At 62.4% G+C, this 14465-nt stretch overlaps 2 protein-coding genes across 4 annotated transcripts; one reads left to right on the forward strand and one right to left on the reverse strand.

Annotated features, from left to right (window-relative positions):
• The first annotated feature begins 424 nt into the window (after window positions 1-424).
• On the forward strand, window positions 425-2313 carry SPAG8 (sperm associated antigen 8). 3 transcript variants are annotated; one of them, XM_085214387.1, is made up of 7 exons: window positions 425-554; window positions 728-1070; window positions 1409-1583; window positions 1663-1708; window positions 1801-1915; window positions 1976-2062; window positions 2138-2313. In XM_085214387.1, the coding sequence occupies exons 1-7, from the start codon at window positions 499-501 to the stop codon at window positions 2270-2272; spliced, it is 957 nt and encodes a 318-aa protein (XP_085070513.1). In that variant the 5' UTR covers window positions 425-498; the 3' UTR covers window positions 2273-2313. The 3 variants fall into 3 exon arrangements, with proteins under 3 accessions (XP_085070513.1, XP_010725490.3, XP_085070514.1); XM_010727188.3 differs by having other exon boundaries at window positions 2000-2062; XM_085214388.1 differs by lacking the exon at window positions 425-554 and having other exon boundaries at window positions 568-1070.
• Window positions 2314-2857: 544 nt separating this feature from the next.
• NPR2 (natriuretic peptide receptor 2) lies at window positions 2858-12367 on the reverse strand. The gene is made up of 22 exons (XM_085214375.1): window positions 11554-12367; window positions 8367-8566; window positions 8174-8287; window positions 7582-7717; window positions 7382-7476; window positions 7168-7300; window positions 6985-7069; window positions 6792-6912; window positions 6299-6373; window positions 6142-6219; window positions 5917-6021; window positions 5537-5608; window positions 5297-5456; window positions 5058-5213; window positions 4806-4974; window positions 4549-4695; window positions 4270-4393; window positions 4097-4165; window positions 3855-4029; window positions 3657-3755; window positions 3474-3565; window positions 2858-3399 (listed from the first exon to the last, which is right to left on the reverse strand). The coding sequence occupies exons 1-22, from the start codon at window positions 12272-12274 to the stop codon at window positions 3337-3339; spliced, it is 3189 nt and encodes a 1062-aa protein (XP_085070501.1). The 5' UTR covers window positions 12275-12367; the 3' UTR covers window positions 2858-3336.
• Between the last annotated feature and the right edge of the window lie 2098 nt (window positions 12368-14465).

Here is a 14465-nt window from a genome sequence, read left to right on the forward strand (position 1 = left end):
GGGAGAGGCCGCTGCGCTGGGGCAGGGGGTGGGACGTGAGGTCGGCCAGGATAAACAGAGGCCCCAGAGCCGGAGCGCGGTGGCACCGTCGGCGCACACCGCAGAGCGCTGCAGTAACAGCCCGGGGCCGCCGCCGCCGTCAAAGGGCCCTTCTTCTGCCCGGCGGGGGGGGAGCGGGGCCGGCGTCCTGCAGGCGGCTCGGCCCTGCCCTGCCTGCCCCGGGCTGTCACTGTGGGGCCGATCTCGCAGCTGGGCGCCGGACACGAAGGCCCCGCCTGGCCCCGCAGCGCGCACATGGCCGGAGCCCGCGCCTGCGCCTGCATGACCACGCCTCCTTGCCCCTGGCCACGCCCCCTTGCCCCTCGCTCCGTTTTGCCCCATTCTCCTCCTGCCCCGCCCCGCGCTCACCCCCGCCAATGGAAAGCGCGCCCGCACGCGTCGCCGCCAATCAGCGCGCGGGAAGCGCGGGTGCGGCACGTGTTCACCGTCCCCGTGGAGATGCGGGACGCGGCCATGCAACGCGGAGCGCGGCGGGGGCCCGAGACCCCCCAAGGGTGGGGCCAGGGCACCGGAGGGGTCGTAGGGAGCTCACATGAGCCTTGGGAGTCTCCGGGGTCATTTGGGGGTCCAGAACACAGGACACATGGGGGGTGGGAGGCTACCAGAAGATGTGGGGTGGGGGACGCACCATGGGATGCAGCCCAGCTGTTCCTTTGTCCCCACGCAGGGTGGCTCTGACCGGCCATGTCGTTCCCGTGGACCCCGCAGATGGACCCCCGTGCGGGATCGGTCTGCGAGGTGAGGTGCTGCTGCCCTTGGTGTCCCCATGCTGCAGAGACACAGTGGTAGCTGTAGCCGAGGAGCCCCAGGAGGTGATGACGACCCCGACTGAAGACTCGCCCAAGGTGGTGGACACAGAAGAGGACCACCACGAGGTGCCGTTGACTCTGACCGAGGAGTCCCCCAAGCTGCTGGTGCCCACAAACAAGGACCTCCCTGAGGTCCCTGCAGAGCAGCTGAGATGCAATGTGCCACGGGGGACTTGCCTGATCCACAACTGGCAGGAGGAGGTAAACCCGCGCCCCAAAACCAGCCCAGGGACCACCGTGAGCCCCTGCTCCCCATCCTGGGGATGCCCCAGAGTTTTGCAGGATGGGGAAGGAGCCTGACAGCACCCACCCTGAGGCTCAGCTGAGCACAGGCAGGGATGTTCGGGGGGAGGCTGCACTGGAGCAATGGTGCATGTTCCAGAAGCATCCATTTAGGCAAAAATTAGATGGAGGACACCCAAAATACTCATTGGGTGCCCCTAGACCCCTACATCCACAGGGCTGAGGTTTCCTCCACAAGGAGCTGTGAGTACTCTGGGACAGTGACTCCATAGTGCGCCCCACACTGTGTTCCCCAGAGAGCCACCAACCACCTGGACAATGTGGTACCACGGGAGTTGGGCAGCGAGGGCTTCATCTACCGGCATGGTCATCGTGGGCTGCTAGCCCCCCTACACCCACTGGTTTCAATGCCCTGCAGCACCACCAAGGATGCCTTCCACCCACCCCACAGAATCCCACTGCTGGCACAAGGTGCAGCCTCAAAAAAAGGGGGAGAGGGGTTGTGTGGTAGAGGGGGGTGTGTAATGTTGATGATGCTGGCACCCCACAGGGCAGCGGGAAGCCATGCTGGAGAGGATGCTGTACCAGAAGTACCAGTGAGCCTGTGGGACCTCAAGAGAGGCCCAGTCCAATATTGGGCATGGGGAGGGGGGACCTGGGCACCCCACACACTCCCACTGCCCTGCAGGCAGGAGCTGATGGAGGAGATCCATCCACTGCCTGATCCCATGGAGACCCTCTCCACCACACACCGGGATTATCAGGCAGGGGGCTTCCAGCCCACACTCCCACTCACCACTCAGGTACTGCCTGCCACCCTGCATCCCAAAGAGAGAGTCTCCACACTATCCCCCAACTCAAAGGGGATTTCCCCTTTTTTTCTGCAGCCCCACAACTACCTCATGGAGCAGCCCCGCAGCTTCTGGCTGGAGCGAGCCCACAGCGTGACCGTGAGTACCCACGCCCTGACCCACCACCTTGCTGTACCCACTGCTCACAAAGGTCTCTGTATCTCTCCCCTTCAGGGTGTCACCTGCATCCTCACTGGGGACAGTCCCTTCCGTAGGAACACCGCCTTCTCCACCCCCATCACCGAGTATCTCGAGCAGCCCCTGCTCTATGAGGCAGCTATCCGCCAGCCGCGGCACAGCATGCAATAAAGAGCAGGGGCCAGCACTGCTGCTGGCACACTGGTGTTCTCTGGGATGTCCCCAGAGCAGTCTGTGGGGACCCCAAATCCCAGTGCAAAGGGGCTCTCTGTGGGACAGCACACCACAAAATGTGGCACATCCCCTGGGACGTGTCCCTCCATAGTGTCCACAGTGGATGTCACATATCCCCATCCTTATTCCAAGATAGGTGACACAGCCCATCCCTATTCCCAGGTGGGTGACTTGCATTCCCCATTCCCGTGTCCTCATCCCTGTCCCCAAGAGGATGACATGCAACCCCATCCTTCTACCCTTGGTGAGTGACAAGTGTCTCCAACTCTGTCCTCAGCCCCAGGTGGATGATATGTGTCCCCATTCCCAAACTAGTGACACACATCCCCATCCCCATATTAGTGACATATCTCCTTCCCCATCCTGTCCCCAGGTGGGTGATGTGTGTCCCCATCCCCATCCTTACCCCTAGTGGGTGATGTGTCCCCATCCAGCTGCCCCAGGGCTGCAATTCTGGCCACGCACCCCACCCTCCAAGGCCCACACCTCACTGGGACAAAGCAAAGCACAGAAGCTGGGAACAGCAGGACTAAGGGCAATTTGTATTTCAACAAAATAGTCTGTGCGCACGCTTATATTTACACCTGGGAAGGGGATATTTACAGGGCTGGGGTGTAGGGGAGGGCTATATACATGGGGAGGTATGGAGAGGAGCAGCAAAATCTAAGCCTGTCCCACTCCTTTCCTCTCTGGGAAAGGGGTGAGACAGGTGCAGGGGGAGCTGAGTACTGAAAAGAGAAGGCAAAGTGCCCTGGAGGGCAGCCAGGCCCTGGGGACAGCTCAGACCCGCTGAGCCACAGAGGTTGGGGATGGGGAGTCAGGACCCGAGAGGCTGGGGTGGCTGGGAGGCTCCTCCCACCCAGGGGGCAGCAGGAGGCTTGGAGGGAGCTTTGCTGGTGCTGATGGAGGGGACGGGAGGTGCAGTGCCCACTGACCCCCCATGCCCCAGTACTGCTGCGGAGGGTCCCTGTGCACCCCAGGGGTAGGAGGTTCCGCTGAGCTCACACAGCTTTGGGGTCTTTCCGCTCACCCAGCAGCCAGTACGTCCGCATCTTCCCCTTGCCCTGAATGGGGGGAAATGGTCAGACCCCCCAGGACCGCTGTCACCACAGTGCCATCCCCAGCACTGCATCCTCACCTTCATCTCCACATCTCCACGCAGCTCCAGCTCAAAGCAGCCAAACTCATCCAGGACTTCTTTGGTGGTGGAGGAGACATGGATCTTCAGGGCTGGAGTGGAAAGGGACATGGATGGGGCTAGGAATTGGATGTACCTGTGGTGCTTAAAGCAGGGTTGGGTACCGACAGCACTATGGCTCACCCTGTCCATTGGACTCCATGCGGGACGCCGTGTTCACTGTATCCCCAAACAGGCAGTACCGCGGCATCTTCAGCCCCACCACTCCTGCGCAAACGGGACCTGGAGGCACCGAGATGCTCAGGGATGGCAAAAGGGCAGAGAGCATCCCACCATCCCCAGCCCTATGGTGCAGCAGCCTCCCAACACCCTGGGGCTCACCGGTGTGAATGCCGATGCGCAGACGCAGTTGGTCATTAGGCCGGTGCCGGATTTTGAAGGTTTTGACAGCTTCCAGCAGGGCCAGGGCCATGCGGACGATCTCATGGGCGTGCAACTTGCCGTTGCGCACCGGCAGCCCTGACACCACCATGTAGGCATCCCCAATGGTCTCCACCTGTGGTAGTGGGGTCAGGGAGAGCGAGCACCCATTGGTACCCACGTTGGTGCCCCGTACCCCTTACCTTGTACACGTCGAAGTTGTCAATAATGGCATCAAAGCAGGTGTAGAGGTCGTTCAGCAGCGTCACCACCTGCAAGAAGCACAGTGGGGATGGTGGCAGCAGGATGTTCCCAGCCCTGCGTATGGCAAAGCAAGGCATGGGAGCTCCCTGCCCACCCCCAGCCCTGCTCCCACCTGCATCGGGGTGCTCTCGGCCGAGAGTGCGGTGAAGCCCACGATGTCACTGAAGTAGATGGTGACACTGTCAAAAGCCTCAGCTCGCACTGTCTCCCCACGCTTCAGCTGTTCCGCCACAGAGCTGCCAACGGAAGCAGGGACAGTGGGTGCTGGCGGTCCTCACATCAAATCACCTCTCCTCCCTGCTCCTTTCACAAGCACCAGCTCAGGGAGCAAAGAAGCCCTCCTGTGCCCTCAGCCCCACGTCAGCCCCCAGCCCCATGCAGCCCCCCTCACTGGGGCAAGATCTGGTAAAGGAGGTTCTCCGCCTTGCGCTTCTCCTCCAGGTAGGCTTGGGTCCGCTCCTCCACCAGCTTCTCCAAGTTGTTGGCATACTGCTCCATGCGTGACAGGAGATTGTCCAGGATGCTGGTGCTGCCCTCCCTACAGGGACAGGGGCAGCTGGGCCATGGGGACACGGGGACACCCCCCTGGTGGCAGTCCCCACTCCCAGGTGGAGCTGGAGCCGCTGCACCCCATTCCCCAGCACCCACTTGTTGAATCTGCGGATGAAGATCTTGATCTGGCTGAAATCGGGGCGCTCAGCAGGCTCCTGCGCCCAGCAGCGCTCCATCAGCACGGCCAGCTCCTCGCTGTGCACCCCAGTGTCAATGGAGGGCCGGAAGAAGGGCTTCTGGCTGTTGCGTACCTTCTGCACAATCTCTGTCCAGCAAGCAGCAGCTGATGGTAAGCAGATGCCCCGAAATCTACCCCGTACCTTCCCATCCTCCTCCAATCTCACCGACCTTTTGGGCTCAGGTCCATGCCCTCGATGTAGAAAGGGCCATTGCGCAGGGCAATCTCCTGCACAATGATTCCAAAGCTGTAGACATCGGCTTTCTGCATGCCCTGTGCAGGCAGATGGCCCTTCTGCAGCAGCTCTGGGGCTGTCCAAAGCTTCTCTGTAGGGACAGAGCCACAGAGCAGTGAGATAAAGCCCCAGTTCCCCTTCCACCCATGTCCCAACCCCACAGTAAGTACTCACTGGCATAAAGGGCATGTGTGTCCTCGCCGTCGCAGGGTGTGCGGAAACTGGCCAGCCCATAGTCAGTGATCTTCAGCACAAAACGGCTGTCCACCACGCAGTTGGAGGACTTGAGGCTGCCATGGTGCCCAATGATGCTGTTGTGCAGGAAGGCCATTCCCTGTGCCCGACAGAGAGACACTGTGACACCAGCACCCCTCAGCATCCCCTTTGGGCCAAATGTGCCCCTTGCTCAGGTACCTTGACGATGTCATTGATGAGTGAGTAGCGAAACATCCAATCCAGGTTGATGCTCTCATTCTCTAGGATGTCCTGGAGAAGCATATTGGGCACCAGGACAGTGGCACCAGCACCACTTGTTGGCCACCCCATCCCCATCCTCACCTCCATCTCCATCCTTGTTGTCATCCTCATTCCCATTCCCATCCTTATCCCCACTCCCATCCCCATCTCCCTACCCCAATCCCCATCCCCATCCCCACCCCATCTTCGCACTCATCTCCATCTTCATTCAATCCCCATCCCCATTGCTCCACCCCCATCACCATTCCCCCACCCCCATCTCAATCTCTCTCCCCCTTCCTTTCCCACCTCCTCCACCCTCCCATGCCCCCCACTACCTGCAGGCTGCCCCTAGGACAATACTCAGTGACAATGCAGATGTTGGGAGGATCGATGCAAGCCCCAATGAAGCGTGTCAGGTGGTTGAACTGGATGTCCCGCATCTGGGGATGCAAGCAGAGCTTGGTGGGGACCCAGTCGCAGCACCCAGTCACCCCACCACCACCAGGAGTAGATGCTGCACACCAACAGGGCACAGACCCCGTCCCAGACCCCACACCTACGTGTTTCAGCTCGAAGAGCACCTGCCGCGTCAACTCAATGCGCTTCTTGTTGACATGCTTGATGGCCACCACATTGCCCTACAGACAACAGAGGGGTGAGTGCCCAACAGGCAGCTTTGGGGAGATATGCTATCACCCCATAAGGGTGCAAACTGACCTTGAAGTGCCCGGTGTTGGCGAAGACCTGGTACTTGCCATGCGTGGTCATCAGTGAGCCATAGCTGGAGCCACGCTGCAGAGAGGTTGCATTAGGGACGGGGACACCAGGAGGGGTGATGGCACTCATGGAGCAGGGGAGGGGCAGGACAAGGTCTGGTCTGTAGGGTCAGCATGAAGTCTATAAGCTATGTACTACAGGGCATAGGAGGCTGTGGAGATGCAGCATTACAGGGGATGGAGGGCCACACGGGATGGATGGAGCATGGTGCTCCACAGGAGCTCCAGGCTGTGGGGGAGATGGAAAGGTATGGATGAAATGTGACTCTGAAGGGGATGGAACACTTTGTAGGAAATAGATGAATTGTGGCTCTACAGGAGATGCAGAGCTTTGCAGGGGATGGATGAAAATAGGGAGTACAATATGACCCTGTAGGAGACATGGGGCTGTGCAGGAGGACAGGACAGCGACAGGACAGGGGCAGAGATCTCACCAGGGACAGTGTGAGCCGGCTGCCTGCTCCCTTATGGTACCGCTCTGCACTCCCAAAGTTCAGTTCATCCCAGCGGATCCTCCACAGCATGCTGGCCAGCTCCTTCTCCAGCATCAGCTTCCTGAGGGGCACCGTGGGTCAGCCAGCCTATCCCTACTGCCCCCCACCCTGCTGCCCCAGAGCCTGCACCCACCTGAAGATGAGGAAGCTGGAGATGCCAAACATGACAAAGGTGAGCCCGGTGCCCAAAGCCACGATGGCCAATGTGGAGAGCGGGGCTGCCATGGTTTAGGGTTCAGGTTAGGGGGGCTGTGAGCACTGTTGTGGGGCTGCGCACCCCCAGGGAAGGATGGAGTGGGACAATCCATGCACCCACTTTTATCACAGGAGGGGTCATCCACATCAAAGACGCAGGGTGGGTTGTCCAGGGGGGGAGCCCCCTTCACCCAACGGATGGGCCGCCCCAGCCAGCGGATCTGCTTCTCTGCACCCGAGTAGTGTCCCACCACCTGCAGGGAGACAGCTGAGCCCAGACCCCACCCCTCCAACCTGTCCCCCAACCCCCAGCAAGACCCCAGTGCTGTCCCCACCTCGTACTGCCCGCTCTCGGGGTCACCCATGGCCCAGAGGTTGAAGTCAGTGTCACGGTCATTGTTGCTGTCCATGCTCACCAGTCCCGTCACCCCTATGGGACAAGCAAGGCCCAGATGGGATGTGCGGGACTGGACCAATCCCTGCAGCCCACCTGCTCCCCCACATCCCTCCCCTTGGCCCCTCTCCCTCCTGCTACCCTGGAACTTGCGGTCCCGCATCTTCTCGATGAGCTGCGTGGCATTCTTCTTGGAGCCGCCCTCCCGCAGGGTCTCGTTCAGCACCATGGCGTACAGCAGCACCCCGTCGTAGAAGCACCCCGCCACCAGGTTCATCTGCAGGAGGGAGCTGAGCGCTGCGTGCACCCCCTGCGAGCCCACAGCCCTGTGCCAGAGCCATGCACACCTCTACAGCCCCATAACCCCACAGCGGGGCAATGCCCACCCTTGCAGCTCCATTACTCTGCAGCAGGCACACGCACATCTTGGCAGCTCTGTAACCCTGAACTGGTGGCATGCACACCTTTGCAGCCCCACAGACCTGCACTGCGGCCATGCACATCCCAATAAGCCCACAGTGTTGCCACACACAACCCTGCAGCCCCATAACCCTGTACCACACCCACACACTTGCCATGCAGGAATGGCACCACGTTGCACTGCTCCCACCAGAAGCATATGTCATCAACCTCCACCACATCCCACCCTCTGCAATTCCAAAGGGACAGTCCCTGCATCAGACAGTGCGCCATAGGGACAGTCCCCCATTGGCATGCAGTGGGACCTGCTCACCAGGGAGTAGTTGAGTTGCACTCCAAACTTCTGCTTGGCACGCAGGATGAGCTGAGTCTGGAAGTGCTGGTACTCGGGGTTCTGGGGCTCATAGTAGGTGATCACCAGCACCGTCTGCAAGCACAGCACCCCATGTCACACTGAGGTCCCCATCCCCACCCTCCACCCCCCCACATAGGAGGGTGTAGCTCACCTGGAAAGCCTCACGCAGCCCTGCATCCTGCCCTGAACCCTGCTGCCAGGGCTTGAAGGCATCGCGGGCAGAATCCCCCCGCAGGCTCTCCCCAAAGACATCGACATAGAAGAAGACGTAGTCGCCATTGGTCAGGTTCTCACGCTGTGCCAACTGCATGATGCGGCGCAGCATCTCTGGTGGCCCGCACAGGTACACCACTGCCGGGATGTGGGGTGTCAGGGCACGGCTCCCACCCAAAAGAGTCATGGGGCCACCCCATAGTCCTGCCTCCCTGGATGTGCCCATGCCACATTACCCAGTATGGGGGAAAGTGGAAATCCAGCACACAGGGTGGATGGATGCCCTATGTGCCACGCGCTGTGAAGTGTCATCACCTCAGCCCAAAGGCTTTGGGGAAGGGGAATATAGGGCTGGAAAAGGCGTCAGGGCCATGCCCCAGAGCCCGCTGGGGAATCCAGGCTGAGGAAAGGGACAAAAACATGTTTGGGTTTGTGGTCGGTCGTGCGGCAGGAATGCGCAGGTTCCCGGATTCCAGCACCTTCGGCCGGCCACGGCATTAATTGGAAACAGAGCATCTGCTGCTGCGACCTGAGAGCCAAGGGGGTGCCCGGGCCCCGTCCCATCACTCCTACCACCCCACAGCTTGATGACTGGGACTCTGTTAATGCCACAGGGACACAGAGATGGGCGATGTGTGGCGCTGGCAGCAGGTACCCTGCTATGGAGCCAGGCACCCCGTGGGCTGCTGTGCAGAGAGCGTCCGGAACCCCCCCAAGCAGGGGCCCTCCTGCCACCGCCTCCGCCCTCCCTCCCCCCGGAAAACCAGGGCCCCCGCTCCAGCCAGCCTGGCTGGGAACCCACGATTGAGCAACGGGGGAGGAGGCGGCGGGCGCCGGAGGAATGTCACGCTCAGCCGCTGGCCTTGTGCACAGCCCTAACCCCAGCACTGCTGGGACTGGGTGCACAGCGATGGGGGAACCAGGGCTGGCATCTGCATCTGTGGACGCTGCACTTGGTGAAAGCCATCATCTGTGGGTGCAGAACCTCTGGAGAGCTACACATGGGGAGGGACAGGTGCTGGGACACAGTGTGGCACATGGCAGCATGAGGGTCACGGAGGGGGACTTCTCCATGGGCAGAAACCACTGGGGCTTCCTAATGGGACATCCCCCCCAAAAAACACAATGTCACCCCTATGCCACCTCCTGCCCCACCCCTCAGTCCTTGGGGACACCACGTGGGACCGGCCCTGGCTGTGACAGCTGGTAGCAGATGGTGGCACGGCCGTGCGGGGGCTCACATGGCCACAGCCCCCATCGTGGGGGGGGGACGGAGCTAGCGTGACTCCTAGGGCAAGAGATGCGCAGAGGGGTTGGGGATGTGTGACAGGTGCCACCCAAATGGGGAAAACACACGGTGCTGGCAGCATCACTGAGCAGCATGGGACAAACCCTAGTGCCCACCCATGTCCCCAGGCAAAGGACCTGCGCTCCGCAGGCAGATGCCCTGGTAATTCCCTCATCTGCAGCTCTAATTATATCAGCCCTGCTGTGAGCAGCAGCAGCAACGTGGGGCCCAGCACGTCGCCCTCAGGCCCAGAGAAAGGACATGGCAGCACAGTGCTGATGGGGCAGGTGTGTGCCGGCCCTACTACTGCCATATGGGGATGCAGCCGCATCCCCTGTACCCACATTTGGGGCAGCAAACAATGAGGATGGGGAGCGCTGGGGGGCACAAAGAGGGACAAGGCTCTTCCACCAGCCTCACCAAATCCACACCCCTGGGTGATGCCCAGGGCGGCGTTGCTCACCGCAGTGCACATAGTAACAGCGTGCCCCATGGCCCCACACAGCATGGGGCAGCCCTAGAGGCCCCGTGTCCCTGCCTGTGCTGCCTTGAGCCAGGGGCACCAATCGCATGAGGATGATTTACAGCTCCAAGCCGGAAACACTGGAAACGATCGATGAGCTGAGCTTTTTCCCTGCACACTTCCTCACCCCAGAAAGCCATCGGCTCAGGGCTGGGGGCTCACAGCTCCCTCAGGCACTGACCTGCTGGCCCATCTGGCTCCTCTCATCCTAGCCTCATGTCCTTCCTAATGACACAGCATCTTCAGATCCATTAAGGAGCACTGCCTCCCCGATCGATATGCCCTGCTCATCAATAATGGAGGAGCAGCTGCCTGCCCTTGCTCTCCAGCTGCCTCTGGAGCCCCTCTATTTCTTACCGCGCCCAACAAAGCCACTCTCCTGGGGCATTCCCAGCCTCGTCGCCATCCCTCCACCATGGTCATAGCTGGGGACCAGCACCAAGGGGGGGGATCCACATGCCAGGCTTTGTCCTCCCTGAGCAGGGCACATCCATCTCACTGTGCTGGCACCAGAGCCACTGCCAGCGCTGCTCATCAGTGGCCATGTCTGCACTGTCACCTTCGCCTCCAGGTTCAGCCTGACCTCGGTTGCCCGAGCCACAGGGTGCCACCAAGGTGCCACTGTGTCTCTTGTGCCCTGTGAGGGGCTTCAGGCAGGGACTGGGGGCCCTGTGGCTCCTCACCCTGCCCTGGATACTCCAATGGCACCAAAGTGGCTCCAGTTGCTCTAGGGACAGCTTTGTTCCCCCACTGCAGCTGCTGCCCCATGCCCCCTAGTCTGCTATAACCTTCCTCCCCCCACCCGTGCCCTACGTTTTTCCCACCCCACGCTGTGCCTCACACGGATCCTACTGCATCCCCAACCCATCGCTGTGCCCCACAAAGGTCCACTGTGTGCCCTTCCACTCGCTGTGCCCCACAAACGTTCCCTGCTGCCCACTTCTAGCTGTGTCCCACACAGGTCCCACTGCGTGTCCATCCCCTTGTCGTACCCAGCCGGGTGTCCCCATGCCTTTGCTGTGACTCACACGGGTCCCACTGCGTGCTCACATTCTCTCTGTGAGCCACGGGGTCCCCAGAAGTCTGCCCATCCTCTTGTGCCAAGGATGGGTCCAGCTGTACGCCCCATGAGCAGCCCCCCCTTCCTTTCCATCCCCGCACCACACCCCACCGAGCACTATTCCACGCTCTCGGCGCAGCTCCTCGCCCCACGCGGGGCCCACGTTCCCTCCGCGAGACCCCCGCCCACCTCATCCCATCCCGTCCCGTCAGTTCGAGCCCCGCCGCCCCTCCCCGCACCGCGCCGCCACGCACCGCGCCCGCTGGCCTTGATGAAGTGGATGGCGGTGTCGGGTCCGCCTTCGTCGGGGGAATAGATGTGATGCCGGACGGTGAGGTTGCTGCCGTCCTGCAGCTCCTGGAAGACGCCCTCGATGGTGAAGTAGTAGGGCCGGTCGTCGGTCTTGCGGTCCACGTAGAGCAGCGCGGCACGGGAGCTCCAGTTGAAGTGGGCGTGCAGGTGGGAGACGAAGGCGCCCAGCTTGGGGGCGGAGGGCCCGGTGCGCACCGTGGTGCGGTAGTGCTCCCGCTTCTCGCTGAAGCCCACGGCCACGGCGCCGGCGGTGATGAGCGGCAGCCGCCAGTGCGAGGCGAAGCGCCCCACCGAAGCGGCGGGGTAGACGCAGCCCGGCCCGAAGAGCACGTCGGGGTCGTGGTAGAGCTTCAGGTCCACGGCCTTCAGCGGCGCCACGTACTCGGAGCAGGCCCCCCCCAGCTCGGAACTCATGAACTCGACGCGCACCGAAAAGGGCCGCGGCAGCAGCGGCGGTTCCCCCCGCTGCAGCGCCTCCAGCGCCAGGCTCAGCGCCGGCTCCACGCGCGGCCAGGCCCACGCGTAGCTCACGTTGCGCTCCGGCAGCACCACGGCCACCGTCAGGTTGGCGCCCGCCCCGTCGGGGTTCGCGGCCCGCCGCCCGCCGCCGCCGCCCGCCGCCGCCAGCAGCGCGGCCAGCACCAGCGGCAGCCGCCGAGCCATGGGCCGCGATGGCTCCTGCGCCCGCCGCCGCCCGCGGCTCGTCCGTCCGCCGCCCCGCCGCCTGCACCTCCCCCGGGCGGGGCCGCCCCGGGACGGGCAGCTCTCCCCCCCACCCCTCGCCGCTCCGCCCCGCACCGCCCCCCGCCCTCGGCCCCTCGGCAGCAGCGGCGGGCGGTGGTCGCGCCGTCGGGGCGTGGGGGTGTGCCCGAGCCGGGAGATGGGGAGCAGGCGCGTGGGTAGAGGGTGGGGGGTGTCGAGGAGAGGGGCAGAGTGCTGCGAGTTCTCGCGTGGGGGAGTTGGGGAGGGGGCTGGGGTGATGGGGAGCTTATGTGCTGGGGGTCTTTAGTGCCACGGAGGTCCGAGTTCTGGGTAGATCTCAGCGTGGAGGGATTGGGGAGTTGGTTCCGGGTGCTGGGGGTTCTCAGCGCGGGGGGAGAGAGGGGGATGAGTGGGTTGTGATGATCGGGATACGGGGGTGTTCAGCATGGGGGTACTGGAGAAGGGATCTGGGGTGCTGGGGGTCCTCAGTATAGGGGAATCAAGAGGGGTGCCTAGGTTCTGGGGATACCTGGAAGTGTGGGTTGGGGAGGTGGTCCCGAGTGTTAATGTGCCACAAGACGTGGGGATCGGGAGGGGGTTGGGGTGCTGGAGGTCCCTGTTGTGGGGGGATTGGGTGTCCGAGTTCGAGGAGGAGGGAGACATGGTGCAGCGTGAGGAGGTGGTCACCTGGGGGAACTCGGGACTTATTACGCAAATTCTGGGGTTCCCCAACGTAGGTTGATTGAGTGCAGTGTCTCTAAATTATCGGTGGTCTCCACCGTGGAATGGCTGGGAGGGGTGTGCACGTCCTGGGGGTCCCCAGCGTGGGGGCACTGTGGAGGTGGGCCTGAGTGCCCGGCGTGGGGTACCGGAGAGGGGATGCTCTGTTTCTGGGGGACCTCGTCAGGGGATGGTTGGGGAATGGGGAACGTCGTGTCCCCGCTAGAGAGTCCCTGTGGGTTTGGGCGCGGGGTCTTACGGGAACTCTTGGGGGGACACAGGGCAGGGGCAGCCGGACGCGGCGCTGGCAGGAACGATGGGGGGGGGATCTGGCGGGGCCCCGCTGGGGGCAGCGTGCCCGCGCGCATTCCTCACATTCCCAGCCCCCCTCCCACTCAGCGCCCCGCGCCCGCCCCACGCGTGAACGCGGCGAGAGGATGGGCGGAGGCGGGGGCTTGGTGGGCCTGCGTGGGTCTGGCTGCCCACGCGGGGCCCCCGGTGAGGACATGGCTGCAGCGGGAGTGCATGTCTCCTCCGGAGTGTGGGCAGGGCTTCTCCTGCCAGTCCCTCTTCAGGTGTCCCCTGACACGTCCCCCGCCCGGCCTTGGGTTACGAATATAAATACCCGCGAGCGATGAAACCCGATCGGGAGCGGCGCGCTGGGGACCAAAACCTCTCCTAAGAGCATCAAAAAGCAACCCCGCTGCCGCCCCTCGTGATGTCTCCGTGCCGCCAGGGGGGGCCCGGGGAGAGGCGGCCGTGCGCTGACATCGGACACCGCGGGGACAGGGACAGGGTCAGGGACACGGACAGGGAGGGAAGCGGCGCATGCCGCACGTGCTGGCATCACTCGTACAGCCAAGCGTGGGCGGGGGTCCCGCGAATAGCGGTGCGTGCACAGCGCCTTTTCCAGTCCCGTTCTTGTTTTTGGGTATTTGCAGCCGCGTCTCGCCTTCCCCTCACATGGAGTTTTGTCTCTATCAATGTCCGTGCAGGAAGGGTTTGCCCTCACTCCCAGCTGTCCCCACTGCCTGCAGCATCCATTCTGGGAGCTATGCCAACTAACCTGCTGCTGGTGGCATCCTGTGGTCCCTAATGGCACACGTGGGTGGCGATGGGACTGGTGGACTGTAGTGGGCCATGCATTGAGCACCATGGGCACAGCACTGCTCCACAGAGCTCATGCACTATTTCATTTCCCAGGTTCCCAGAAGACAAACACAACTGCAGGATCCCTAATGCTGCTGATTGTTTAATTGGTTAAAAATGTGTTTCCACCTCCTGGAGCGTGGTGAGGCAAGCAGGCAGGCTGCAGAGCACTGCCAAGTGCCTTCACCTCTGCACCTAGAGTAGGGCCAGGAAGCTGTCAGCCCCAGGAGGTGGCTGTAAAGTGTCAGGCAGCGGGTCAGGACAACCGAGCTGGGTGGAGGAG

Source organism: Meleagris gallopavo, chromosome Z (genome assembly GCF_905368555.1).
Source record: "Meleagris gallopavo chromosome Z, MGAL_WU_HG_1.1, whole genome shotgun sequence".
Classification (NCBI taxonomy): Eukaryota; Metazoa; Chordata; class Aves; order Galliformes; family Phasianidae; genus Meleagris; species Meleagris gallopavo.

Coding starts and splice junctions, on each gene's coding strand:
- SPAG8 (XM_085214388.1), top strand. CDS start 669: ATGTGGGGTGGGGGACGCACCATGGGATGCAGCCCAGCTGTTCCTTTG. Junction 1,584..1,662: donor AATCCCACTGCTGGCACAAG/GTGCAGCCTCAA, acceptor GGCACCCCACAG/GGCAGCGGGAAGCCATGCTG. Junction 1,709..1,800: donor ATGCTGTACCAGAAGTACCA/GTGAGCCTGTGG, acceptor ACTGCCCTGCAG/GCAGGAGCTGATGGAGGAGA.
- NPR2 (XM_085214375.1), bottom strand. CDS start 12,274: ATGGCTCGGCGGCTGCCGCTGGTGCTGGCCGCGCTGCTGGCGGCGGCG. Junction 6,913..6,984: donor TCCAGCTTCCTCATCTTCAG/GTGGGTGCAGGC, acceptor GGTGCCCCTCAG/GAAGCTGATGCTGGAGAAGG. Junction 4,394..4,548: donor CTTTACCAGATCTTGCCCCA/GTGAGGGGGGCT, acceptor TTCCGTTGGCAG/CTCTGTGGCGGAACAGCTGA.